General features: G+C 35.8%; 5 protein-coding genes across 9 annotated transcripts; 1 reads left to right on the top strand and 4 right to left on the bottom strand.

Moving 5' to 3' along the window:
• Positions 1–1,198: 1,198 nt before the first annotated feature.
• Positions 1,199–2,566, bottom strand: LOC121743974 (glucan endo-1,3-beta-glucosidase 13-like). 3 transcript variants are annotated; one of them, XM_042137394.1, is made up of 4 exons: positions 2,409–2,566; positions 1,668–2,138; positions 1,533–1,563; positions 1,199–1,461 (listed from the first exon to the last, which is right to left on the bottom strand). In XM_042137394.1, the coding sequence occupies exons 1-4, from the start codon at positions 2,512–2,514 to the stop codon at positions 1,287–1,289; spliced, it is 783 nt and encodes a 260-aa protein (XP_041993328.1). In that variant the 5' UTR covers positions 2,515–2,566; the 3' UTR covers positions 1,199–1,286. The 3 variants fall into 3 exon arrangements, with proteins under 3 accessions (XP_041993328.1, XP_041993329.1, XP_041993330.1); XM_042137395.1 differs by having other exon boundaries at positions 1,199–1,452; XM_042137396.1 differs by having other exon boundaries at positions 1,199–1,407.
• A 1,199-nt stretch (positions 2,567–3,765) lies between these two features.
• On the top strand, positions 3,766–5,611 carry LOC121745376 (pentatricopeptide repeat-containing protein At2g42920, chloroplastic). Its single transcript, XM_042139249.1, has one exon. It carries the CDS (start codon positions 3,992–3,994, stop codon positions 5,537–5,539), a length of 1,548 nt encoding a protein of 515 aa, XP_041995183.1. The 5' UTR covers positions 3,766–3,991; the 3' UTR covers positions 5,540–5,611.
• On the bottom strand, positions 5,612–7,661 carry LOC121745377 (exopolygalacturonase-like). The gene is made up of 4 exons (XM_042139250.1): positions 7,523–7,661; positions 7,068–7,376; positions 6,117–6,629; positions 5,612–6,035 (listed from the first exon to the last, which is right to left on the bottom strand). Exons 1-4 carry the CDS (start codon positions 7,655–7,657, stop codon positions 5,808–5,810), a joined length of 1,185 nt encoding a protein of 394 aa, XP_041995184.1. The 5' UTR covers positions 7,658–7,661; the 3' UTR covers positions 5,612–5,807.
• Positions 7,662–10,403: 2,742 nt separating this feature from the next.
• Positions 10,404–13,866, bottom strand: LOC121743661. Of its 3 annotated transcripts, none has more exons than XR_006038313.1 (5): positions 13,662–13,866; positions 13,094–13,293; positions 11,713–12,182; positions 11,554–11,641; positions 10,404–10,690 (listed from the first exon to the last, which is right to left on the bottom strand). XR_006038313.1 is itself a non-coding variant. In XM_042136987.1 (4 exons), exons 1-4 carry the CDS (start codon positions 13,813–13,815, stop codon positions 11,614–11,616), a joined length of 852 nt encoding a protein of 283 aa, XP_041992921.1. In that variant the 5' UTR covers positions 13,816–13,860; the 3' UTR covers positions 11,368–11,613. The 3 variants fall into 3 exon arrangements, 1 of the variants encoding a protein (XP_041992921.1); XR_006038312.1 differs by having other exon boundaries at positions 10,404–10,712; positions 13,662–13,865; XM_042136987.1 differs by lacking the exon at positions 10,404–10,690 and having other exon boundaries at positions 11,368–11,641; positions 13,662–13,860.
• Positions 13,867–20,452: 6,586 nt separating this feature from the next.
• Positions 20,453–23,041, bottom strand: LOC121743585 (WRKY transcription factor 28-like). The gene is made up of 3 exons (XM_042136913.1): positions 22,428–23,041; positions 21,833–21,973; positions 20,453–20,990 (listed from the first exon to the last, which is right to left on the bottom strand). Exons 1-3 carry the CDS (start codon positions 22,844–22,846, stop codon positions 20,609–20,611), a joined length of 942 nt encoding a protein of 313 aa, XP_041992847.1. The 5' UTR covers positions 22,847–23,041; the 3' UTR covers positions 20,453–20,608.
• Positions 23,042–24,990: the final 1,949 nt, after the last annotated feature.

The raw sequence follows: 24,990 nt of genomic DNA, 5'->3' as shown, positions 1-24,990 counted from the left end.
GCAAGGATGTGGAGAGAGCGTTCGGGGTTCTACATGCTTGATTCAACATTATCTAATCCCCGGCCCGTACGTGGTTTATGGAGAATATGATCGATATCATGTATACGTGCATAATCTTGCACAACGTGATTGTCGCCGACAAAGGACCTAATGCGGGAAATTGGTTCGACCCTGAAACCGCGGGAATCTCTTACGCAAGTAGTCCGCCTCGCAGTGGAGTGCATCCTTCTTTGCAAGAGCGAATATCTGTTCGGGAAAGGTAACGTGATTCTATGGCCCATGCCCAACTCCAGGAGGATCTAATGGAGCACATTTGAGCAAAATTTGGCAACCGTTAGACGATCACCGCATCACTTTCCATGATTATTCGGATTTCAATAAATTGTAATATTAGGATTTCAATTATGTATTTTTCGTATTTTTGGATGTTGTAATTTTCGTGATTTTCAATGATTTTATGAATTATTAGTATTAATTTAATATTTCAATGAAATATTAATTGAATTTGTTGGAAATAAAAATAAAAAATTAAATTGAATGAATAGTTAAGGGATGAGATGGTTAAGAGATGGAGGGATGCATGTGTTGTTTCTTAGATAAGAGATGAGGTAAAAAGTGCAGTTGGGCCCATGAATAGTGAATGGATGAGACGGTTAAAAGACGGTATTGAGACACGGATGTGGATGGCCTGAATGTAACGTAATCATTCCTCACATTTTCGAATTACTATTATTTTTTCGATATAAGCCCAAACAAGAATAGCTTGATATATTTCATTTGCTTGTTGACTGATGTTGCACCCTCACTTCTATCAAAATGGGATTCATAGGTTTTAGACTGATTCTTGCTTTTCGTATCTTTACCACTTTTCTCTATTTTCTCTACTTTTCTACTTTCATAAACACAAGTCAGTTATCCTGTCAAAGTTCATCTACACACATAGAAGAAGAATGGTTTTTAGTTATAGATTTCCATACCAACATTCCCATTAGTGTGCGTGTGTTGGCCGAGTGGTAGAATAGATAATGCCTGAGGCCAAAGGTCTAATTCAGTTCTTTGTGACATGACCTACAAATTTATGTTTATTTACCATGTTACGCTTCAATGAATGAGATTGTAAGTAGCCCCGTAAATCAAACACGTAGAATAAACTTCATTTATGAGATGTCAAATGATTAAAAAATAAGCATCAGTTGACATCAAGCCCTACCTCAAATTAACCAAATGCAAACCTCAAATATCATACAAAAAAAGTCTCCCATATCTCAAATATTTAATCAAATCCATCATAACATACCTAATATTATAACAATCATATAGGCTAATATGTGGTGAAAACAGGGGATGCAGCTCTGCCTAGCAGCTGCTGAACTAGCCGGAGCGACCGGCCGACCGCCTCCAAAAACTCTAGATCCACTTGAGTTAGTTATATTCAACATAGAAGAACTTGTGCTGCAAAATCTAGCCATTGATTGATCAATAAAATTCAAATGTCACAAGTTACATATTAGTATTACGAGAGTAACATTCACCTAATAGATGGAAATTTGCATGTATCATAACCTGCACAAATTAAGCAACACTCATCAAATAAAATTGCAAGTGAATGAATGCAACTTCTATATATATATATATATATATATATATATGTATGTATGTTTTCTTACTTGGATCAGTGCTGGTGGTGACAGCGGCGCCGCCAAAGTTGCAGCTAGTAGGGATGGGATTCCTTTGGTAGTAGGAGTTGAAGGCGAAGGAGGCGTGGTGGTGAAGCGTGTTGGGGGTGTAGCAGCCCCCGCCTTGCTGGATGGGGGAGCAGTCGGCTCCCCCGTGGCCACAAGCGTAGTCGAGGGCAAGCTGCAGCTCGGCTTGGGAGACGGAGAAGGTGGCGATGCACCAGCTCCGGCCCGAGGGAGCGGGTGAGTTTGTGGTCATTTGTGGATTGTTAGGGTTCATTGTGGTGGGGGGTTCATCAGGGTTGGAATCAGTTGGATTTAGGATTGGATTTGTTGTTATTGTCGGGAAAGGGTTGTTTGCAGTTGGGACTGTTGTGATTGGGGTTGTTATGTCCATTTGTTTAGTGGAGATTTTGAATGATTCTTCAAGTTTGATGTGCTCTGTTAATTTGGAGCTTGAACCTAATTTGCATGTGATGATAGAACAAAAAACATGATAATTATCAGGTGAGGAAAAGGATTATACACTGAATTTTTAAAAATTATTATTACCATATCAAAATGTAAGCAATTTGAACTGAAAACTGCCTTCAAACCCCCAAATATTAAGGATAAGTAAATGTTCATCTAAAGAAAATAAATGTTGATTGTTGCAGAAATAGGTGGGCTTGTATTAAGAAAGAAGCCATGATGAAGAAAATAGAGAAAATTAAAGAGTTGAAAAGCAATCACCTGAAGAGAGCAGCAAAAGAGCAGCCATGTGAATGAATGTGAAGCAGTGAATGGTTACTCTGTTTCTTCCCATGCTTGCAAAATGCTTTGTTCCTTTCCCTCTCATCTTCTGCTTCTACTTTGGTTTTCATAAATACACACATGTCTAGAGAGAGAGACAGAGTGGTGGGGTTTGCAGCACTAATGATGATGGCTTTTTATATGTATATAAACCTTAACATTTACCATCACTTCACTCTTGTAGGGGACTGATTCTGCTACCCAGGAATACAGTTTTATATATTTTCTACTGTTCTTTCACCTACTTGATGCTCTTTGATCAATTTAGAATAAATGATCGATTTTGTCCTTTATTATTTACAACCTTTTTTTTTAATCTGGACTATTTTATTCATTTGTCCCCTCTCGTAGTTTAATGAAGTCATTTACTAATTATTGTATGTTTTATTAGTTTAGAAGTGAACATAAAACATGAACCTTCTGGTTGAATATTATTTATAGTTTGTTTGTGCATATAGCATAGTAAAATTTTAATTTTTTTTCGAGAAAAAAGAGACAATGAATTAGCAAAAGATAACTAAATTATACGATCAGTTTGGCCGAGGTATATTTAATATTTAAAGTCTACTTAGACTTGCTTTATAGTATTTCATTTTCCTCGTCCCGCTTTACTATAATTTACTCATTACTATTGCTTTTTCTAAAGTTGAAACAAAGTGGGCTATTGACTGTAGCGAAATAAAAATAATATTGCAATCAATAACAAAAGAATGTATCAAAAAGAGACCATTAAAATCTAAAATTGAGTATTTGGATCTCATTACTTTGTTTGTACATCATTAGAACTAAATAAATTTTAAAATAAGAATATTAAAGAACATCGATCTAATAGCTCTCTTGGTCTAATAACAAAAAAAAATAATATCTGTAAAATGGGTTTTTAGAGAATTTTTTTTCTCTAACCCTCTAAAAGCACAATTATGAGGAAAAAACACTAAACGTGGATTTCCAGTTTATCACCTAAACACATAGGAACACTAATATTTTATGACTATGTGTGTAATAAATTAACGTTTATGGCAACATAAAAAAATTGAAAAGTGCAAAATTTATAACATTGTGAGAGTTGATGGGTTTTCAATCCGTGAAGAATTAAGTGGAATATATATATTATGCCACAAATTTATTTTCTTTAAAAGTTTAAAAATGACGAATTTGATGCTACAAAACTACAATGACGTGACAGAAGGTGTTTTTGGGATGTCCTAGTAACGTGAAGAAGGTGTTTTTAGGATGTCATAGTGCGATGTCCTTACTCTTCGAAAAAAATGAGGTGATAACTGATAGTAACAGAAAACTTACAAACGGAAGGCTATCTTCTTCCATCCTCCCCCATACAACCTTATCCATTACTCAAATTCTGCAACTAACAAAACTCGAGCATTTACAGAGAGCAGAAGCAATCCTTTCATGGTAACAACAGCATTTACAATCCTTCTCTTTCTCTCTTCTTCCACAATCACTGTTTCATTCAACACACTACTACACTAAAAAACCACACAAAGAGAGAGAGAAAGAGACGAATGCCAGCATGTTTCTGCTCCTTCAATCCACCTTCAGCCTCTATCTCAACCTTTATCTCAAACCACCCCCACCTCTCCATGCTCGAAACCACCTGCCGCACGATCACAGACCTCAAAATAATCCACGCCCACCTCATCAAAACCGGCCTAGCCAAAGACACCATCGCCGCTAGCCGACTCCTCGCCTTCTCCGCCCCCAGAGACCTCCATTACGCGCTCTCCATCTTCCGCCGCATCGAAAAACCCAATCAATTCACTTGGAACACCGTAATCCGAGGCTTCTCCCACAGCTCAGACCCTAATTTTGCGATTCTACTCTTCCTCGAGATGCTGAATTGCTCGGAGATTCTCCCCGAGCGCCGCACCTACCCTTCCGTTTTCAAGGCGTACACTCAGCTGGGGCTGGCCGGAGATGGCGCTCAGCTTCATGGGAGAATCGTGAAGGAGGGTTTGGAATCGGATCCCTTTATTCGGAACTCAATCATTCACATGTATGCGAATTGGGGATTTCTTGAAGATGCGTGGAAGCTGTTTGATGAAAGTCTTGAGAGGGATGTTGTGGCTTGGAACTCGATGATTATGGGGCTTGCGAAGTGTGGGGAGGTTGAGGAATCTTGGAGGTTATTCTGCAAGATCCCATTTAGAAATGAGATCTCTTGGAATACTATGATTAGTGGATTTGTTAGAAATGGGAGATGGATTGAAGCATTTGATCTCTTCCATGAAATGCAAAGTGAACAAATTAGGCCTACTGAGTTTACTCTGGTTAGTATGCTGAATGCTTGTGGGAAATTGGGAGCTCTTGAGCAGGGGAGATGGATTCATGACTACATCAAAAGGAATGATCTTGAGATGAATGTGATTGTTGCTACTGCCATCATAGACATGTATTGCAAGTGCGGCGACGTTGATTCTGCGCGGTTAGCATTCAAGAACGCTCCGAGGAAAGGGCTTTCGTGTTGGAACTCGATGATGCTAGGTTTGGCCACAAATGGATGTTACAAGGAAGTGTTTGATATGTTCAATGAGCTCGAATGTAGTAATCTCCGGCCGGATGGGGTGAGCTTCGTCGCTGTGCTGACGGCCTCGAGCCATTCGTTGAGAGTGGACGAGGCGAGGAGGTACTTCAGGTTGTTGACTGAGGAGTACGGGTTGGAGGCGAAGATCGAGCACTATGGCTGTATGGTTGATGCACTGGGAAGGGCGGGGATGGTGGAGGAGGCGGCCGAGTTTGTGGCGAGTATGCCTGTGGAGCCGGATGTTGTCGTGTGGGGTTCTCTGCTTGCGGCGTGCAGGAACCACAGAGGGAGCGTTGAGATCGCGGAGTGGGCTGCAGGGAACTTGAGGTCGTTGGATGGGAAGGAGACGAGTGCGCACGTCCTGATGTCGAACGTGTATGCGGGGTCGGGTGATTTTGAGAAGGCGGTGGAGGAAAGGAGGGAGATGGAGAGGAAGGGGATGGAGAAGGAACCTGGATGTAGTTTGATTGAAGTGAATGGGGAGGTTCATGAGTTTGTAGCTGCTGGAAATTGGCATTATCTGATGTAAATGAGGTTATAATGATTTGTGTTGTGTTTTCAATAATAAAGTTTTTTTTTGGGTGCGTTTGGTGACATGAAATTGAAAATTACACAAAAGTATTTAGATTTGGAACTGAATTCTAATTCTACACATCCTCAGAAATACAACATTGAGATTATCAATGGTAGGATCAAGAGGAGGTTCTTTGCTACATAGAAGGCAAATATACATGATACAAAAACTTAGAAGAAGAAACTAAATCTCTCTCAACTGACTAAAAAAAGAGAGGTAACAGCTATAGGCATCCACTTGGAATTTGAGTTCCAGAAGAAGAGCCCAACGCATTCACACACACAGCTCTGCTCTTCCCTCTCAGGCCTCTGTACGCCAAGTTAATGTCGACGAGCTTCACGTTCCTGCAGGGCCGAGCTCTGCTGCACTGCAACTTCACCGCAACTTCTGAGCTCGACGTGCCCCTTATATTCTTAAACACCACGTCCCGTATCTCCACGTTCGACTGAGCCTGCACACCACAACCTTAGAAGTTATAAATCCGGACATATTTTCAAATAAACGAGGTATGGTCAGGAAGATTATATTATACCTCTAAGCAGTTGCCGGAGGGGCAGTAGACTTGGTCGATCAAGATGGGGTTGGCGACGGCGATCATGTTGATGTCTTGGAAGGTGATGTTGGAGGCGGAGGTGGCATCGGAGGGGGCCCAGGTCTTGATGCGGACGCCGTTGTCGGTGGCGACGAAGGTGGTGTTGCGGACGGTGATGTCGGTGACGGGCTCCTCGGCGTGGCTGCGGCCGAGGCTGCCGATGCTGATGCCGTGGCCGGGGCCGCAGCGGACGTTGGCGACCTCGATGCCGCGGCTGCCAGAGACCATGCTGACGCAGTCGTCGCCGGTGCGGATGGTGGAGTTGAGGATGCGGATGTTGGCCGAGGAGCCGATGTGGATGCCGTCGGTGTTGGGGCTGTCGGCCGGGGCGTTGATGCGGACGTTGCTGATGGTGATGTTGTGGCACGCGAAGATGTTCAAGTGTGTGTTCTTGCTGTTGATGGATCGGATGTGATGGATCCATGAGTTTCTCACGAAATCAAGCCTCAGTGACTGAAAATATTACATCCATATATGTAAACATAATTCTAATGTGTGTAAAAACAACTAAGAATTTAATTTGAATAGTCAATTAACAAAGTAGTATAGTATTAGTAACACGAAACCATTATAAATCAACACAAAGATATCTTGTCTTTATTGTATCAATATAAAAGTGTCACAAAATACCGTAACACTTTATATACTAATTTTAATTCCATACCTCATGTCTAAAATTGTCAACCTGAACTAAAACTACAATGCCACATACATATATTTGAAAAAAATCTCAACATCATCCAATTGACCATTCATATTCACATCAAATCAAACACACAATTATGTGAATAAATTCCATTTTAATACCAAAATACCCTCCGATTTAATCCAGTATTCATATTTCCTAAATTCTTCACAAAAATAGAAAGTTGGAGAGAGAATAATACTAACCGCAGGAAGCTTGCTGCACTTAAAATTGGTACTGCAGTCATTATAGTGCCACGCAACATGGCCTTGTCCGTCCAAGTAGCCGCCGCCTTTTATGGTCAGGTATTCGACATACCGGAACCCGATCCACGTGTCAAGGGAAAATGACTGACGATCGGTTGGGGCTCTAAGACTTCCATGGATGATGAAACTCATCGTACCTCTGCAATAGCCCGTGAATATCACCGAACCCAATGCATACACCCCTCGCGGAATCACGACCCTACCCCTCCCTTCGTACTCGCACGCATCCTTCCACGCCGCCGAAAATGCCTATAATAAATGTGAAATGTTGAGTCATTAACTTATTTAATCAGAAGTAAATGGAGAATCATTATTGATCCTGTTAAATTAAAAAAAAAAAACTATTTTCGTCCTCGTACCATGTGTATGTTTTTTTTTTTTTTTTTTTTTTTTACCTTTACGTTGTCTTTGGTGCCGTCGTTGACGGCTCCGTAAGCCATCACATTGAAGACTTTCGGTGGCAGAGCTACTACACATGAAACGTTCACAATGTAGCAGAGCAAAAGCAAGAGTAGTGTTGCAGTTGTCATTTCCTATTTTTTTGGAGTGTTTAGTGATGGAAGAAGATAATGGAGTTGTGGTTTATATAGAGTTTAATTTATGCTACTATAACAATTGTTTAGAAAAAATATTTTTTGATTTTTTTCCATTATTTGATTCCATGATCTGAAGAAAGAAACGCCGTTGATTACGCCATGAAATGGCTGATTTCCTTTCTTAAAAGGTTGACTCAAATTGATAATCAAATTTTATCCCAAATTTATCAATTTTATCAACAATATTCAGTAATTTGTTTTATCGATTCTATCTCATATTCTTTAATTTTTATCGATCCTATTGCAATCTTTTGACTGTGTATCGATTGAGTCAATCACAAATTAAAAAATATTAATATTTGTCGCATAAAATTTATTTTTAAGTTATTCTAAAATTGTGTGAAATACCAATATAGAAATTGATACGATAAAATATTTTGATATATCACTCCAATATAGTAATTGAAAACATTGGGACAAAACATGTAAGTTGACAAAACTGAAATACAGTCGCTACAATTATAAAAGATTCGAAGATTAATAGGAGTATAAAATTGCTGTTTTTTTATGGATTAAAAAAAAAGAAGATTAATATAAAATTGCTAAAATCAATAAATGCGAATTGCATTTTTGATTTTGGGGAATCCTGTTGTTTTAATTTGTTTGACGATAAAGGCAAGTGTGATTGTGAATTTGACTAACTTAAAATGTATATGGATCTCGGGAGTATAAATTAAGGGGAAAAATTTTACATACAATTATTTATTGAAATTCATGTTTTTATACTACTAGTTCTTTTAACTAGATTGAATAATACTAAGAATAAATCTAAGATATTTTATAGGATACGAATATTTTTACAAACGACAAATATTTATAACTGGCCGTGTGATGCGCATGTTGGTACAAATTAAAGCACACCAATTATCCCCAACTTTGAAAAGGATCGCAAAATGTCTTGACTAACTAAATATTTATATAAGAATCAAGCTCTTTAATTAACTAATTAATCCTTTATGTGTATTGGTACAAATTAAAGCACACCAATTATAATTACACACATTGTAACTAAATATGTTATATGTATATAAGAATTAATCAAGCTACTTTAATTAATTAATTAATCCTTTATTATCCCTTATTTGTATTGGTACAAAGCACACCTATTTGTAATTGTTAACTGTAAGAGCAACTTTAAAAGAAGAGGTAATAAAAAGACAACGATAAATAAATGTTCCGGACTCAATTCCCACATCGGTTGTGAGAACAACTGATGTGGGGTATATAGACTAAATGAGCTATCTCTCCTAACAGGCTAGTCTTTTGGGATGAGTTCTCATGTTTGGTTTGTATCAATTGGTGCTTTCATTGTGAGCCCAAACGGCTCGGAGTGGTGGCCGGGCAACGAACTCGCCGTGACCAACGAGTGCGTTTGGGACCGCTCGGAGTGGTGACCCACGGAGTGGTGGCCGGGCAAAGAATCCGCCGTGACTAACGTGGCCGTGACCAACGAGAACTCGGAGTGGTGACCCACGGAGTGGTGGCCGGGCAAAGAATCAGCCGTGGCCAACGTGGCCGTGACCAACGAGGATGTTGGCCCTTAAAGGAGGGTCGAATGTTACAGACTCAATTCCCACATCGGTTGTGAGAACAACTGATGTGGTCTATATAGACTAAATGAGCTCTCTCTCCTAACAGGCTAGTCTTTTGGGATGAATTTTCCTATTTGGTCTGTATCAATAAATGTCATATTTATCTTTTCTTAATAGAAAAATTCTTCAACCGGCAATGTATTTGAGAATGTGTTATTCCTTTCTAATTTTGGAGAGCTATATATAATCATTCACAACACAAGATAAATAAGACACTTAATAATTGTTTATCATTTACTTCTTTTTTTGAATGTACGACTTTTTAAGAAAATATTTTATTTTAAAAAATGACAAATATACATTCTCAATATATCTTTTTTCTTCGTAGCGACTCTAACAACACGTGACATACGATATGGTTATCATGCTCGATGCTCAATCGGTTACATGCGGAAGATCACATTCAAGGGAAGCATTTTCATTAATTGGAGACAAGTTAGAAATGAACTTACACAATATGTTGAAATCGGTACGGATCTTCGGCACCTTTTTTGAAAAATTGTGGGCAATAATATGAAATCAATAAATATAAAAGCTATCGCTTTTGAGTTGGGTAGTAGTCTTTTAACATTGCATGATTTTTATACGTAAATAAGTATTTGTCCCAACTCTAGTAGTAATTATCTTATTGAAAATCAGTCGAAAATATATATGTATTTCTAGGATTATGCTTGGTAAAGTAATTTCATTCTTAATTTTTAAAATTTTGATGTTTGTTTGTTTTTTTAATTATACCAAGAAGGTAGTGATCATAATTCTAAAAATAAGAATAGTTGTTCAACTTTCTAGGATTCTGCTTATTTCACCTTTTGTTAGAGATTTTTTTTCCATATTTTAAAATTCTTACATATTTAAGTATTTATTATTTTGTGCAACAATAATATTTATTATGTTATAAATTATAAATTAATTTAAAGAATCTTAATTTGATTTTAAAATTATGAATCATAATTCAGTACTAATAATTTAAAAAATCTTAACGTAATTTTTTAAATTATGAATCAATATTGTCTTGATGATGTTTTACAATCTGATTTCAAAGACTTCATTTTGGGTTATAAAGGTATGTATTTTGAGGTGAAAATTGGTTTTATCCACACAAGAATCAAAGTACTATATTTGGAATTGAAAAGAAGATTGAACGTTGAATCCAAGGAATCAGCTCGAGGAGAAGGCGCGAGCCATCGTCAAGGCTATAAGGGTAAGATCCTAATCACTTAGTAAGCATGAGTAATACTATCTTCTATATCCCTTTTTACTAAGTGCAATTTCATTTTATTAGAATTGTAAAATCGATGATCTTGGCGCGCAACATCTTAAACAAGATCTTTCGCGTTGGAGTATTCTTCATCGAACATTCTCATCATATAGGAGTCTGATCAAATGAGATACTGGTCCTGAATATCAAACACGAAATAGTAATAGCTAATGTAGAAAAACAAAATCAATATCTATACTCTACCCGTCCCAAGTTACTTTAGTAGTTTCTAGATTATGTTAATTATGTGACCAAAATTTTTTGTTATAAATCTCATTTGGTTTTAGTGACATGCTTGACTTGATTTAAATTGTTTTGTGAATTACTTGAAATTTTATTTGTTTGTGTGTGTCATGTATGCAACAATGTTTTCTGACAATTTTTTTTCCTTAGCCTACCATTTATAATTTATAGTATTGTTAATATCATTGATATTATTTTGTGTCTTCCATTTAAGAAGGAATTTACTTTCAATTTTTCTTAAAATAGTTTTAATGGCATATTAGTTTTATTTTTTATAAAGTGCTTTCTTTTATCCATTGTGTTAAGTGCAACTTATACAAACAGAATGATATTTCCTACATAGCACAAACCAACACTAGTTTAACAATCTTATCAGTAACCTTTTTTTAGAGGCATTTTTCCATGATATTAAAAGAATAACATGTAATTTGATTTTTAAAATATTGATCATCTACATGTTTAGAAGACAAAATTAAGAGTTCGTGAACTCCATTCACATATGATTCTATTTATAAAGAATACTTTTAACCCAAAAGTTACATCTATGATAGTTAAGATAATCAAAATTTATAAGTCATGAATAACTTATTCTTTACAAGTTGGAATCAAATATTGGAGATCACAAATCACTCTATACAAAATAACTTATCTCCAATTATCCTTAGAACAATACAAAGAGTGTTACCCCCCAAAAAATGAAAAGAAAATAGTAGATAAGAAAAGAAGGGGCAACTTACCTTCATCATGTCATTTGCTGAAACAAAAGAGACCATCAAAATGGCACTTTGACCTAGACCTCATTTTGTTTGCTTGATAATGGCAATCCTGTTATACACACAGGTTAAATTAAAAAAAAAGGATCCAATGAAAATATGGAGGTCTTGAGCCATAGTTACCTTTCTCTTATATGATAAACGCCCTCGAGAATTTCCGTTGCATATTGTACCTTCAAATACTCTGGCCTTTCTTTGCTTTCCAGAAACAAGTTTGAAACCCTTACAAATGTTTCAAGCTCTTCTTGGATTTTGTTGAGCTGTTGATCTATGTGTGTCACAAAGTCCTCATAAGTTGAGGATTCCCTCGGATCCCGGACGTCGTCAGCGTCATTTAACATTTTTTCACTGACAGAATCTTCGAGGCTGTTACAGCCATTTTCACTGTGGTTGGTTCTTTGATTCTCGGATGAAACTTGCATTTCCTGACCTTCTTCGAATTCCATGTTATCCGAATCCAAATGCAGGTCATCATCTTTAATGTTTTCCTCTGTCGGTGATACGATTCGAACGGGACTAGAGGGTTCTGACTCACTAACCTCCAGGTCTAGAGTCATATTCCCAATAAGTAGACTTTCCTTCATGGAGATTGCCTGAAACTTAATCTTTTTCTTTAGACCAAGCTTCAGGTAGACTCATAAGAGAAAGAAAACTACCTCCATCAATCCAGAATACACATAAAAAACTAAGCTTAAAGAGAAAGATAAATAGCTTGTCACAATTGTGGTATGATTTTCTATTGCAGTTCGCATCATGCAAGATTTTGAATTTTGAATTCGAGTTAAGTGCTGCAGATAAAACTACACGACATTCACCCTGAGTTGCAGCTACAGTTCAAAAGTTTCAATTACAACCTAGTTTGCCAGGCAGGCACCACACTCCACAGCACCATAGAACAATGTATTTCCACTAATCACCTCTTAAATATTAGGGTTGTTGTCATTGCACAAACTGAAAAAGCAGCGTTGTAATTGCAAGGATGGTTGTGCAATTTGCGACAATTAATCTTCTGAATCACAGTCCACAGAAAAAACTTTTTATGACTGAAATTGCATTAGGCGCAATGAGCTTTAGCAACTCAATCATAGCAGGATGCGGATAAAATTAGTTACGAGCTTCTAACAAGTTTTCACAATCAACTTTACCTGCAGATTTTCTATCAATCAAGAATGTTGATGGTTAAACAAGGAAGTAAATACATACATCCATCACTACCATGCAATTGTTTCAGACACATTTTACTTTCCAATGGAAATAAAGTTTTAGTGCCACGCACACCCTACATGCAAGACGCCTAAAGAATCTATCAGAGCTATGTTACTTTGAATTACATCTGATTCAGCCAAAACATTCAATCACGTTCCCAATTTTCTTGGTAAATGATTTCTATCAAGAGGGATCAACAAAAGCATTTTCCACCCCTGTTTGATCCATAGGTTTCAGACTTATGTATTTGGTCCACTAGTGGAGTCACCCCCAAATGCAGATATGAAGCTATATATACCTCATTCAGTTTCACCGAAAACTGATCAAACAATTCGATACGAGCCTTCAACTTCTCCATGGCTTGCATGATTTTCTTCTTTTGAAAAAGCAACTCCCTTGCTTCATTTTCCTTTCCAGTCTGAACACTAACCGCCGCTTGCCGTCTAATCTTCTCAACTGCTTCGGATAACCGAATGAGTCTAAGCCTTGCATTACTGGCTGCAATAGAAACTAACTCAGTGTTTCCACAGAGACAGCTATACATACCAGAAAACTAATAAAACTGTTCTTGACATTAAACATTCTTGTGTATTTTTCCTATCTCAAAGTTTCAATCTTGGCTAGCTAAACCCTAACCCCCGCAGTCAAGGAGTGTTAAAGCCCTAGTGATCTCAACCATTTTATCATATATAGATTGATCCAATGGAAGGTTTCTTCACAAATTAAGGATGTTTCAGCAAAAATTAAAGGAAACCCTTAGATTGCTAAAACGCCAAATCGATGCAATAGCAACCTAAATGCCCAATATATCGCCAATTCAAAAAGGAAATGCTGTTTATTGAAATAATTTAGAGGAAGAAATTGACCTTTGATCCTTGTGGTGTCTGCCTCCTTGTGAAGAGTATCGAGCTGTTGGCGGAGCTGCTCCGCCGTAAGAGACGGAGAAGCCGAATTACAGAGAGTCTTAATGCTCCGACGCGGCCGCCATTGAAGTGCCACTACTCCGCAATCCAGTATCATCTCCTTTCAAAAACGCTCAAATTACAATCCTAAATTTATATTTTCAATTATTCGGATAATTTTTTATTTTTCAGTTTTTTTTTTATCATCCATTGAATTGAAAAACCGAATCCAACTAAATAAAAATCTGAATATTAAATATTAAATATCAAATTTTTAAATTTGATATGATTCAATTTGAAAATTAAATTTTTTTCTCATTTTTAAATCCACAACCTTCGATTTGTATATTTACCATTTTTTCAGAGGAATATTTGTATATTTACTCCATAAAATAGGATATTTGTATATTTACCATTTTTTCAGAGGAATAGAAAAAAACTGTGGGGAATAAGTTTGACAAAGTACAAATTTTAGGGGTGGCAAATCGAGCGTATTGGGTCGTTATCGTGTCGACACGATAACGACACGACACGATAACAACAAACACGAACACGACCCGTTAAGAAAACCTCAAACATGAACACGAACACGACCCGCTACCCTCAGACACGAACACGATACGAACACGACACGAACCACTTCGGGTCAATACGACGCGATAACAACACGTACATGAGATGACACGATAACGACTCGATAACAACACGACCTGATAACGGCTAAACCTATTAAAAACATCCAATTGCTAATTACAAAATATGATCTAAACATAAAAACATCAATAATTTTTTAGTAACAAAATCCAACAAATATCCAACAAAATTCAACAAAAATGAAAATAATAAGAATTAATAATATTATAATATTATTTCTTAACTGATAACACGAACCCGACACGAACACGACACTAAATTTTCGTGTCCTTAACGGGTCGACCTGATAAGGACACGAACCCAATAAGCTCTGACCCAAACCCATTAATTTCGTGCTGGTTCGTGTCGTGTTATCGTGTCGTGTCAAAAATTATCGGCCCTTACAAATTTATAATGTAGTATAATTGTATATTATAGAGAAATGTTATTCAGTTCATGAGGTAATTTTCGCAACGGCCCAACCCAAATTATCTTATTTCACGATATATTATAGTATGATCCACAGTTAATGGGCTTATTGATTTCCCTTATAAATAACATACTAAGAAGTTTTGATAGCCCAAATACATGAACCTTGATTTCAATATATTTTGATAAAAACAGTATCATAAGTTATTACTCTATATTAGCCTTGATTTCTATATTAATTAACTCACAAAAAAAATACTATTACACAAAATTATTCATTTTATTCGATGACGTGAACCTCGTGTTTTGACCTGTATTTTAGGAGTAATTATTTTCAGATTTAAGATTCAATAGGCATTTCAGTAAAAGTTAATAGTAGCTTATATTTTGCTCCCATCGTGTAGGCTTTATTTTATGAGTTAATTCAAAAAACAATGGTCAAAGACGATTATATAGCATTTTTATAGGAAGAAAAAAAAAAGTCTTGCTTCCATATGCTAAAAGAATGCATCGAAATAGCGTTACAAGGCATGCAAAATAATGGAAATCATTAGAAGATTGACCCTATTGATGTCTCCCTTTTTAATTTGTTTTCAAGTGTCAAAGAAATAATTGAAAGTAAAATAATAGTGGAAAAGATTGAAAAGAGAAGAAGAGATTAGATTCAATGCACAATTTAAATGTGTGGGGTTTTGCCCATTTATCCCTTTTATTTCAAATCAATCAAATATGTTTAGGTTGAATTCCTATGTAGTGGGGCTTGTATCTATCTTGAAATCTAATTTCAACACTGAAATTTACTTACTCTTTTGGACCACATTTTGAAGTGGAGACTTCTCATAACACCTAGGCCTATTGATTTGATTTCATCTTACCATTTTCTATTTTTCCCTTTTTCTTGAAAAAAATGGTTTGTCGATTCAAAATGAAATAGAATTTGCTTTGTTGTTTAATCAATAGATCAATCATTTCATTAAGTCCCCACGGAAAAACCAACTCGTGATAGCAAAATAACCCTACAAAAAAGACACACCGTTTTGTGATAATTGAATAAGTATTATGTACCTTTTAAATTATGAGCTTTTTTGCTAAAAGTTTTTATGTGATGATTACAATATTAATGTAACACAAAAAAGTATTTGAGGATGATAGTGTGCGAAACTGTGAACACTATGTAACATTAATAGCATCGAAATGAGCTTTGAAGTTGATTTAAATCTGTGTGTGGACACATTATTATATGTCATGATGAATCAATATTGAAATGGTCCCTTGAGCTTATACTAGTATAATAATTCGATATTTGTCTAAGTGTTTTCAAAATAGTCATTTCACCTCACGCACACACAACACTGAGCCAATACATTTCATTTATTCAAACAATAATATCCAAAACACGTTGAGAAGTGAGGAAAAAACTTGTTGAAAAGATTTTATTGGCATGAAAAAACAACCGTTAGTCTGGGAGTTGGGTCATTTAATAATTAACCAAATGTGGTTTTTATCCAAGGCTTGGTACTCCCTTAAGATAATTTGATAAACGAGTGTGGATCGCCATGTTCTATATCATTTCATGGTCAATCTGGGACATTAAAATAAAATTATATTTTAAGAATTTGTGGAATCGTCCCTCAACGTTTCTTTGTTCGGTCGTTGTTACCCTCTTTTTTTTCTTGGTTTAGTGTTGTTTAATTTGTTGCAGAAAACTCGTTTTGTTTCTATTGTTCTTTTGCTTGACCGTGAGCTCGCCCCCTTCATTTCACGAACCTCGAGCATTTCTTCTCTCATCAATTTGAAAATTTGAATAGAACAATAAGATAAAAGATAAATGTTACTCATTGCAACATTATATCATTATGGAGTGCCACCCTTATATCAATTTGAAAATTTGAATAGAACAATAGGGTAACATTTTGTGTCCAAACCCTTCCAATTTTGTTATCTCAAATTAAGGAAACATGTTGCTAGCTCTATACCCAATAAATACTAAACCTTGCAAAGTGTGACAACTCATGCTAATCCTTCCTTCCCGCAACGAAGAAATAAAAGGGATTAATTGTTCTGACGATATTGACACATATACTAATTTATGTTACAAATTTGATGCTATAGCAATCTATCTAGTCGACAAGTCAAACATGTGCAAATGATTTTGAATGTCAAAGCGTACACACTTACAAATCGATTGTTACCCATGTCTATAAACAAAGGTTAGTTATTGAACGGATTCAGGAAATGAAACTTGTGGGATCGTACAGAGTGAAGTGCGGACGAAGAACTCATAAACCCTTCGGGATTGAGACAAAATTGTCGCACCATGAATTAATTAGCAACTCCAAGGCTGAATTTAATGAAGCTTATCGATCTTCTTGGGCCGATGATAAGGTAACTAAATTGATTCTGCCATGAAATGAGTGGTTTTAGTCTAATCCACAATAGTAAAGTTTACCCAATATTAGCCACCGCATATTTTCCTAATGAAAACAATGTCTCCTTTATATTCATTTTATTTAATTTAATGCAATTACTTAATTAGTATAACATGTGGAAGACAGATTATCGACCAATATTAATCTATATGAGAGTATTAATTAATATTTTAGTAATGATTAAGCACTAGAAAGTATGGGGGATTTGTTCAAAGAATAGGGTAGGTAAGCTACTTTGAATATAATCTGTTTGAGAAGCTCTTTTACCTAACTTGGAATATGGTATGGTCACTACTTCTCACTAATCTGTTTACACACGCTAACTAAATATATCAGTCCTTGTCTAATTAACTTCATGTCATTAATTATGAGATTACTAGCTATCCAAATAACATAAATCCTATAACTACAAATCTCAATTGAAGATGGAATATAGAATCATTTCTATTATTAATTCATTTAAATTTGCAATCTTTATTATATCCATATTATTAATTCATATATTACTAGCTCTAGATATAATTTTTAAGAATTGAGAATTATAAACTCACTTGTTAGTTGTTACACTAACTAATTGCGGACCTTAATTCCTTTAATCAACATAAATGTTGGTAGTAATACATAGATGAATACTTTAAGAAAATAAAAAATGTGACTTGATGATTGACTTATGCCAACAAATGTGAATGGGTGTTTAGAAATGACATATACAAAGGTAGATAGTTGGTCCCCATATATATTCATGTAATACTAAAAGGGTCAACAATATCAAGCTCCTGATGAATCAAGTAATCAAACCATGTGTTATGATCTGAGTTTATAATTATTGAAATTCCATTCAATAATATAAATATCATGCATATTATTAGTATGTAGTTGATAGGTGCATATCTATATGAATATCCCAATATCTTTATTAATTAGTTTATTAGTGATTTGTCATATCTTTTCCATATATGTTTAGGATATTTTCTTTTTCCTTAAGTTAGGGTATTTAGTATTATAAATAAGTGTCATTGTTATTCCTTTCAAAGAACGAATGAACGAATTTATGAATTTACGTTTCTTTCTGTTTTATTTTACGCATTTTGTTTAAGCTTGAGTTGTCGACGGGATTCCACCTCCCGGGACTTCTCTTTTATCTCTTTTATCGTCTCTGGCATCTTGATAAGAGAATTACCCTTATCAATTGGTGCTTTTATCTTCGATCTCATGGCAGAAGTCAATCTTCGTTCATTGTGGGAGATATCGCAAGCATATGAAGGCTTGCAATGGAATTCAACAGCAGCAACGTGGGAGAATATTCTCGCTAGGCTCGCCCGGCTCGAGACCCGATTGGTTGAGCATGAGCGCAGGGTAGCAGCAACGCACTCTCCGCTCCGGCCCGAACCTGATCCACCCGACAAACCCTGGCTGTACACCGCCGCACAGCCACCTCACGCGCCCTACCAGCCAATGTCGGAGTCATACCACTGCCATCCCTCGCCATCGGTGGCGAATTTGCGGACGACACAAGCCAAGCCGTCTCTCACAATTCTCTCACCCCCGCAAACCATACTTTCTCTCTGTGAAACAGAAATGGCTAAAAACCGGGAACCCGTGAACCCAGTTGAGGAATCCGAATTAGATTCCAGCAAGGAAGGAAGCTCCTCCGGGGAGGAATCCGACGTCGATCTTGACCCCACCCCTCCCCAAAATAAGCCACAGCCTCAGATTCCCGCCGCCAAACCCTCGTCGCTGCTGCCTCACCCTTCATCCGACGACGAAGACGACTCCGGATCTGAAACGGAGTCTGAGTCCGACGCTCCGGAAGTCAGGCCACTCACCGCGAAGCTAGTCGAAGAGACTCTGAAATCAAACAGGAAGGCCAAATCCAAGCCCGCCGCGGACACGGCCAATAAGGATGCAAAGAAGCCAAAGAAGAGCCCTGCCGCCGAGTCGGAGAAGGCGGCAAAAAAATTCGAATATGTTCCATAGGCTGTGGAGCGAGGAGGACGAGATCGTGATTTTGGAAGGGATGATAGAGTTCCAGAACAAGTTCAACGTTGATCCGTTGGCTAATCTGGATGATGAAGGGAGACGTTCCGCTGTTCGTTGTGCGTTTGATCCAGGAGGAGACGTCTGTCAACAGTTTTGGCTTTCAACTCTCGTTGGTGCGTCGTGATTTCCACCTTGAGGCCAAGGTGGATTTCAACCGTGGGGGAGTTGATACGTGCATATCTATGTGAATATCCCAATATCTTTATTAATTAGTTTATTAGTGATTTGTCATGTCTTTTCCATATATGTTTAGGATATTTTCTTGTTCCTTAAGTTAGGGTATTTAGTATTATAAATAAGTGTCATTGTTATTCTTTTCAAAGAACGAATGAACGAATTTATGAATTTACGTTTCTTTCTATTTTATTTTACGCATTTTGTTTAAGCTTGAGTTGTCGACGGGATTCCGCCTCCCGGGACTTCTCTTTTATCTCTTTTATCGTCTCTGGCATCTTAATAAGGGAATTACCCTTATAGTAGTGCGGTGAGATCTATGCCACCCTAATCAATAATACGGCCAAAAAGGCAAAAATAGAATATAAAAACAAATTTACTAATTTATGATCTTATATATCTGTACAATGATAGTAAACAATTTGAAATAAGAACTTATTAGATAGACCACTAAGTCATCTTCTCATACACACATTTGTTTTGTCACTGTCAGTGTCAATATTAGTAATTAACTAACTGCGTCAGACTAGTGTAACTTTGGCCATCAATCAAAGTTAGTTTCCACTTTTATTTTTAAATTTCAAAACAGTACTAGTACTATATATGTAAAGGGACATTTACAAATAGTCGTTTCAAATATTGAAAAAACATTTAATTTTTCGAAATAAGATTAGAACATGTAATTATCAAGCCTAATACTAGATGCTAATGCTACCAAGACCGATTTAGAAAACATAATTTATGTGGTCGGACACAACAAAGAAGGTGATCGACAATATTGAAAGTCAAAAGCGGTTTGACAGCTATCGTTTCGATGGATGTCGAACGAAGAACGAAAGTGAACCCAAATCTCGAGTATGGAACCTTAGGCTCCACAACAACTTCAAAGGTGAATATAGTGGAGTTTTCATGCCCTCATGAGCCGAGTATGGAATCGGTTGAATTATATCAATATATGCACAACTATGCAATGTTGCACGGCTATTATTGATTCATGCAATATTTATAGCTACAACAATAAATAACTACGTAAAAATATCAAATCACATGTAAGTAAAAATAAATTGCATTAATTAAACGCTTCGAAATATCCTCACTTACCCTAATCGATCACCAAATTAATCCACCAATAATTCAAGAATCTAGTAAAAGAAATCATCACTTGATTAATTAGATACAATTAATCTTCGAAATCAAGAAGCTCTCTCATGGCTCCGGTTTGTGGAAGAAAGAAGAAGTCATGGCGGCGCCGGGCATTAAGAAGCTATATTGATCAGGAATATCAGGCGGCGGATGGTGGCGGCCGGAATCAGTCAGTTGTGTGTAGAAGGCGGCAGGACTTGTTTGGCCTCTCTCATTAGTTGAAGGGAAGAACATGTCTTGAGGGAATGTGGGAAATGCTGGTGTAGGCTGTGGGGAGAATAAAGACGGCGCCAACATGGCGGCGGCTACGCTTCCACGTATCACTGCGGGGCTGTGGTGGTTGTGCTGCCCCTCGTACGTGGTGATCACCACTGTAGGGTCTTGGTACGATCTCTCTATGCGCTTCTTCACGATGCACTTCTGGCTAGTGCATCTATAATAACTCCTGAAAAAAGTATATGTACATTTTGATCACGAGTCATATTTTTGGTTCAGAACAATATGTTTATCCGAAGAACAAAAGAATTGTTTTACTTAACATAGTACTACTTGAGCAAATCAAATTCAAGAAATGAGATGAAATTGACTAACCACTCATGCAACTTTTTTTTTGGTAAAAATGAAAAAAAGAATTCTTCTACTATGTTGCATATTATAAGTGATCATAAAGGATTCTCATAATAAATAATAAAAGAGGAACTCATTTTAAAAAATTATTAACGAAGAGAGTTCATTTAGTTTATAAATTACCCATCATTCCAAATTGACCACCAAACGTTCTCATTAGTCATATTCATTTTATCTATAAATCCCACATCTGTTGCCTCACACAACTAATGTGTGATACCAAATGTTATAGTCGAGTTTATATGCTCTATAAACAGCTCACCCCTTTGAGTAGGCTACCAAACATCCTCGTTGGTCACACTGATTAAGTCTATAAATCTCACATCTTAGTCTACGACTATGAGTTGGTTACCAAGTGTCCTTGTTCATCATACCGGCTCATTTTTCAGGTCTCAATAAAAATACCAATATTATATTGTGTATACATGAGAATTCATCCAAAAACACTTATCCTATTAGGAGAAAGAGCAATCGCATATTGATCGCTTTTTACCGCAAAACAACATTAGAATTCTAACATTCACTCTCTAAATCTAAGAGAGCGTGCTTAATTAGGACCATACATGATAATTGAATTAGTGCATCAACTCAAATCCATTATTTCGTTCCTTATATCACTCTTAAATTATGAACACATCACGTTATGTATAACCAAATTACCTTGGGAAAGGGCTATTTTTGACTGCTTTCTGGCCATATTTTCTCCATCTATATCCATCTTCAAGATTTTCTACCTCACTTTTAGTCATGAAGGCAAATCGAGCTTGTCTTTGCTTTTTCCCTTCCTTTTCTTTTGCCTTGCTGCACACAAGTCCAATTCTTGACTAATCAATTCATCAAACACATACACACTAACTAGGGTTTCTTCTTTTCTCCCACATCATTTTCATTACAATAACTTTTAGTACTACTAAACTTTTAATAGAGGTGATTTTTCTTATGTTTCTAAAACAGGAAATTGTAATATCATTAGCTTTGAATAATCAAGTATGTATGTGAGAATACTTTTGCAATTAAAGTAGGAAACTGTTAAGAATTTAAGCTATGTATGAATCTGGCATGTTATCTCCTGCTTTGAAAATAAGCTAATTATATACTATAATAATATTAATCACCAAAGCTACCATTTTTAATTAAAAAAAAGTCCACACCTCAACTGTAACTAACACATGCTCAACTATTAAATCTGTCCCAAATCAATTTCCACAAAGATCAACAAAAATAAAAATAAAAATAAATTAAACAAAAAACATACACATTCTTAGATTTAGCATCTCCTTCTTCACAAGCTCTTCTCTCAACCTCCTTTTTACTCTTGGAAGAATCCTCCTCCACTCCAGCCTCCTGTGAAGAAATCGACGCCGACGAATTAGGCGTCAATGGAAAACTATCACCACCACCACCACCACCAGCGCCTCCGCTACCTGCAGCTGCCTCGACGGCAGGATCGTTCGAATTTCTCGTGGTATTACAAGGAGATGGTGGTGCATCAAGGGTGTTGTACCCTTGGAACTGAAATTCAGTAGGGTTTTGGTGGTGGTGCTGTGGGAGGTTGTACATAAAAGGGTTGTAGTGATCTGTGACTATGGGAAATGCAAACCCTTCTGATTCATGATCATGGTGGAATTCGAAGAATGGATTGGAATTGATGATCTTGTTTTGATCATTAGACATGGGGTTTTGGATTGTGAGAATTTGAGGGAGGATTGTTGGAGGATTTTGGGGTTAAGGAAGCAGGAATTATGATGATAGTTTGGACAAAAAGACTATGGTTTCATGTGGGCTGGAGATAGAATAGCTTGTGCTTTTTGACATACTTTATTGCCTTTTTTTTCCTTCCATCATCATTTTTTTCTAGAGAGAGAGGGAATTGGGAGAGAGACATATGTGGATAGTGATGTTCAACACTGAGTTTGAATATTTATTGTACAATTAATGAAATTACTAAATTTTTTTGGTGAAGATTCCACATTTGTATTCATGGAGATATAAAGGTGATCTTTTTGTTAGTAGAAAAACACAAATTTATGTGACAAATTTTTTAAGAAAAGACACTTTTAATTAATATGATCACATGATATACCATGACTTACATACACAAGAATATCAGTATTCTAGTGTATTTAATGTTTAATTATATTATTATTTAATATTGTAAATATTATTTATAAATGACATATTCAATAGGTAGCGTGCGCTCACATAAGTTTTCGTCTTATTTACATCATCCATCCGAATTTAATTGAATATCTTCAATTTTATTGTAGTATGAAATTAAATGTTCATAATTTGGAGAGAATAAATTGTGGTATATATGTATACTCACATTAACTGTGAAATAATTGCATCATGCTAGCTTTAAAAAGAAATTTGTAGTACTATTCAACCTTTATCACAATTTTCTTCTTCTCTTAAATCTGTCTTTTACAGCAAAGTTTCTTTATCTTTATGCTATTTCAATCATTCATTAATTCTTTGGCCTCTTGCAATTTGGTCTTCAGTAGCATCAACTTAATAAAGACTATAATTTTAAATAGTTTCAACAATATTAAAAAAAGGAAAGGGTGAAAATTGGTAGGGGATTAAGCTAGTTTTATTCAATCCACCCCTTATTTATAATATTAATAATAAAAACATTCTATAGTCCCAAATAAAATTTCATAAACTAGGAGTGTATCTATAAAATCACTCAAAACAATATTCAACGATATTTTTGGCCCATTAATTAAATTCGTTATTTTATGTGTTAATGTTTCCAGATTGTATCGATGGGCTGGCCCAGCCAATCCCAAACAAAATTATATATTAATTTCTTTTTATTTCTTTTTATATGAACGTTGTTGTCAAGAAATAAGGGTAATAAATAGAATATTCCCAACAAAATCAGATTTATTTCTTTCAAATAAGCTCATCCAAATAACTAGTTATTCATAATTATAATCTTGAGATGAATTTTAAACATTTTTATCCATAAATAAGTTGAGTTATTAAAAGAAAATGACTACTCATGTTTCTTCTGTTATTATTTTGGTCATTTTAAAGGTTGTCATGTATGAATACTTATGTCAAAACATTCTTTAATAATATACTATCAACATAATTAATTTAGATGATGACGGATCTAAAATTTTAGTATCAAGGTACAAGATTCCAATTTACACGAGTCATTGTTGAATATTAAATAATGTATGGGTGTTATCACAACCCTTTTCTCGAAAAAAATAGCATATCAATTTGTCGAGTGGTCCCTTTCGAAATGTAATCGATTTCGAGATGTATGGAGTTGATTATAATGAATACTAGTCCTAATATTTTTCATTTTTTCCAATGGACAAAAGAAGATATTTTTCTTCAAAAATACAGGGGAAAAACTCAGTTAACTTATTTTAATTAGTAGTATCAATATAAGAGCATACATCTGAGATCCATATTTCACTTTCTTCCAATAATTTTTTTTAACATTTCTTAAAATCTGTGCTAGGAAGAAATGACGCTCTTATTCGCTGACAAAGAGAGTAATAAACAATCTTTGATCAAAGATGTTGGTTTATCCAGGTTTGTACTCATTATCCAAAAGAATCTAATTGTGATGGATGCATTTGAATGTCCTAACTCATTTTTTATTCCTAACCACCAAATAAAAACATAAAAACCAAAACCAATTTTATAATCTTTCAAACTCAGTTTCTAATTTAATCTTATCTTCACTTATCTTATACTATCATATCATATATCATTATTATCTTATCTTATCTAAGAAACTAAAGATATGATACACTCATAGGCCTAACTAGAATCATAGGATATATGATGATTAC

This window comes from Salvia splendens, chromosome 8 (assembly GCF_004379255.2).
Source record: "Salvia splendens isolate huo1 chromosome 8, SspV2, whole genome shotgun sequence".
Lineage (NCBI taxonomy): Eukaryota > Viridiplantae > Streptophyta > Magnoliopsida > Lamiales > Lamiaceae > Salvia > Salvia splendens.
Note: the sequence above shows the minus strand (reverse complement) of the source record. Positions and strands in the feature narration are given on the sequence as shown.

What these genes read in the sequence shown, in the direction of transcription:
- LOC121743974 (XM_042137394.1), bottom strand. Translation starts at nt 2,514, where the DNA reads ATGAGAGGGAAAGGAACAAAGCATTTTGCAAGCATGGGAAGAAACAGA. An exon ending in CACCACCAGCACTGATCCAA is followed by an intron (nt 1,564 to 1,667) that starts GTAAGAAAACAT and finishes TAATTTGTGCAG; the next exon opens with GTTATGATACATGCAAATTT. An exon ending in TGCAAATTTCCATCTATTAG is followed by an intron (nt 1,462 to 1,532) that starts GTGAATGTTACT and finishes ATCAATGGCTAG; the next exon opens with ATTTTGCAGCACAAGTTCTT.
- LOC121745376 (XM_042139249.1), top strand. Translation starts at nt 3,992, where the DNA reads ATGCCAGCATGTTTCTGCTCCTTCAATCCACCTTCAGCCTCTATCTCA.
- LOC121745377 (XM_042139250.1), bottom strand. Translation starts at nt 7,657, where the DNA reads ATGACAACTGCAACACTACTCTTGCTTTTGCTCTGCTACATTGTGAAC. An exon ending in AGTGCAGCAAGCTTCCTGCG is followed by an intron (nt 6,630 to 7,067) that starts GTTAGTATTATT and finishes TAATATTTTCAG; the next exon opens with TCACTGAGGCTTGATTTCGT. An exon ending in CCTCCGGCAACTGCTTAGAG is followed by an intron (nt 6,036 to 6,116) that starts GTATAATATAAT and finishes TGTGGTGTGCAG; the next exon opens with GCTCAGTCGAACGTGGAGAT.
- LOC121743661 (XM_042136987.1), bottom strand. Translation starts at nt 13,815, where the DNA reads ATGATACTGGATTGCGGAGTAGTGGCACTTCAATGGCGGCCGCGTCGG. An exon ending in AGACACCACAAGGATCAAAG is followed by an intron (nt 13,294 to 13,661) that starts GTCAATTTCTTC and finishes TTTCTATTGCAG; the next exon opens with CCAGTAATGCAAGGCTTAGA. An exon ending in GTTTATCATATAAGAGAAAG is followed by an intron (nt 11,642 to 11,712) that starts GTAACTATGGCT and finishes TGTGTATAACAG; the next exon opens with GATTGCCATTATCAAGCAAA.
- LOC121743585 (XM_042136913.1), bottom strand. Translation starts at nt 22,846, where the DNA reads ATGTCTAATGATCAAAACAAGATCATCAATTCCAATCCATTCTTCGAA. An exon ending in GATGCTAAATCTAAGAATGT is followed by an intron (nt 21,974 to 22,427) that starts GTATGTTTTTTG and finishes ACTTGTGTGCAG; the next exon opens with CAAGGCAAAAGAAAAGGAAG. An exon ending in AAAAATAGCCCTTTCCCAAG is followed by an intron (nt 20,991 to 21,832) that starts GTAATTTGGTTA and finishes TACTTTTTTCAG; the next exon opens with GAGTTATTATAGATGCACTA.